Consider the following 1,725-nt stretch of genomic DNA (forward strand, 5'->3'; position numbering starts at 1 on the left):
CAGGTAGACAATAAAGAGATCCAGGCTAGAGAAACGATCTAGGGCCATCTTCCAAACTACCTCCAGGTAGACAATAAAGAGATCCAGGCTAGAGAAACTATCTAGGGCCATCTTCCAAGCTACCTCCAGGTAGACAATAAAGAGATCCAGGCTAGAGAAACGATCTAGGGCCATCTTCCAAACTACCTCCAGGTAGACAATAAAGAGATCCAGGCTAGAGAAACTATCTAGGGCCATCTTCCAAGCTACCTCCAGGTAGACAATAAAGAGATCCAGGCTAGAGAAACGATCTAGGTCCATCTTCCTGTAGTATGCAATTTTACCCTCACCTTTCCCAGTAGATAACACGTTCAGACAGACAAGGGACCAAAGCTAGAGCTATGACCTTGGACCATCTCCATAGTGGAGTACATGGATTTAAACTCACCTTTTCCCAGTGGATAACATCTCCAGACAGACAAGGGACCAAGGCTACAGAACTGGCCTAGAGCCACCTCCATGTAGTACATGGGTTTACCGACCAAAATGAGAAGTATGAAGTATGGAAACAGAAAAGCACCTGAGAAAGAAAAAAAAAGGTAAGAATACCAATTGAAACCATACAACAATGTTGCCAAAAATTACCTTTTTCAACCAATAAAAGTATTTTTAGACAATACGTAACTTGTTTTAAACAATTCAAGGAAGTAACATTCATCTGCACATGTGCAAAAGCAAGATAAAACATTTCATAGATTATGTTTAAAATGATATATTCGGTTAACTATGAACGATTGACACTCGTTTAAAATCAAATAATTGCAATTAAAGGCAGAAGTACATAAAAACATGTAACATATAACAGTGTTTCGAGTGAAGGCTATTGATGGCTATGTTCAACTTTTAACTGTAGGAATATGAATCATTCCATTTTCATTATTTCTTTAATTTCAATCCATTCAATTATTTGAAAATCAGAATGGAAATTGTTAATGTTTTATTTTAAACTCTGATTTCACAGTAATTTTCCTATGAAAACATAGGAATTCTAAAAACAGTGTAAAAGAATGCAAAGAAGAAAATTTAATGATATGTTAACCATGTCTAGTTCTGACAAGGTCTATCGTCCAATAGCCAGCTAGAATACAACAGAGATAGTATTGGTCTAGCTACCACTTATATCAAATGCAGAACAACAACTGTTATACTGTGAACTAGATGAAGTAAAAGAATTGTAATTAGTATTAATTTAATTTAAGTCATTTACAAATTTGACTTGTGAGTAAGAATTAATAACACATTATTAAGTAATATTTCTTGGTACTTGTGTATAATGCTAAAATAATAAATAACACATAACGTTAAAATAGGTACACGATTAAAAACAATTCCTAGAGAAAATCACATAAGTTGGAAAATCATTATTAAAAATAGATGCATAGGTCACTTGACCTATTTAACAAAAAATAAATAACACATGATTATGTCTTACTACTAACTCCTGAAGATGACATTGCAATGTCGAAATATGTAGAGTCAACTTTTTTAGTGGTCATATATATTTTAATGTTGTGTGTTATTTATTGAATTAACACATTATTATTTATTTCTAACACCAATTACTCATTATTGTTATATTTTACTTGAATTAAATTTGATATCATTCAGAAGAACAGGCAAGTCAACAAGCAAGCTCATGTGAAGTTTTGGCTATAAACTGTCTGCTAGAAATCTCATATATAAATT

The 1,725-nt window shown here is 33.0% G+C and overlaps 1 protein-coding gene across 1 annotated transcript in view; it reads right to left on the bottom strand.

Annotated features, from left to right (window-relative positions):
• LOC111084125 (sodium- and chloride-dependent neutral and basic amino acid transporter B(0+)-like) overlaps nucleotides 1-559 on the bottom strand; it is a gene marked incomplete at both ends in the record, with an annotated part of 5,025 nt that extends 4,466 nt beyond the window's left edge. Inside the window, one exon of the mRNA XM_022380912.1 lies at nucleotides 428-559. Within this exon, the coding sequence (XP_022236620.1) occupies nucleotides 428-559 (132 nt within the window). The remainder of the gene's footprint in view (nucleotides 1-427) is intronic.
• Between the last annotated feature and the right edge of the window lie 1,166 nt (nucleotides 560-1,725).

The sequence above is a fragment of the Limulus polyphemus genome, unplaced genomic scaffold (assembly GCF_000517525.1).
Source record: "Limulus polyphemus unplaced genomic scaffold, Limulus_polyphemus-2.1.2 Scaffold13889, whole genome shotgun sequence".
Taxonomy (NCBI): Eukaryota; Metazoa; Arthropoda; class Merostomata; order Xiphosura; family Limulidae; genus Limulus; species Limulus polyphemus.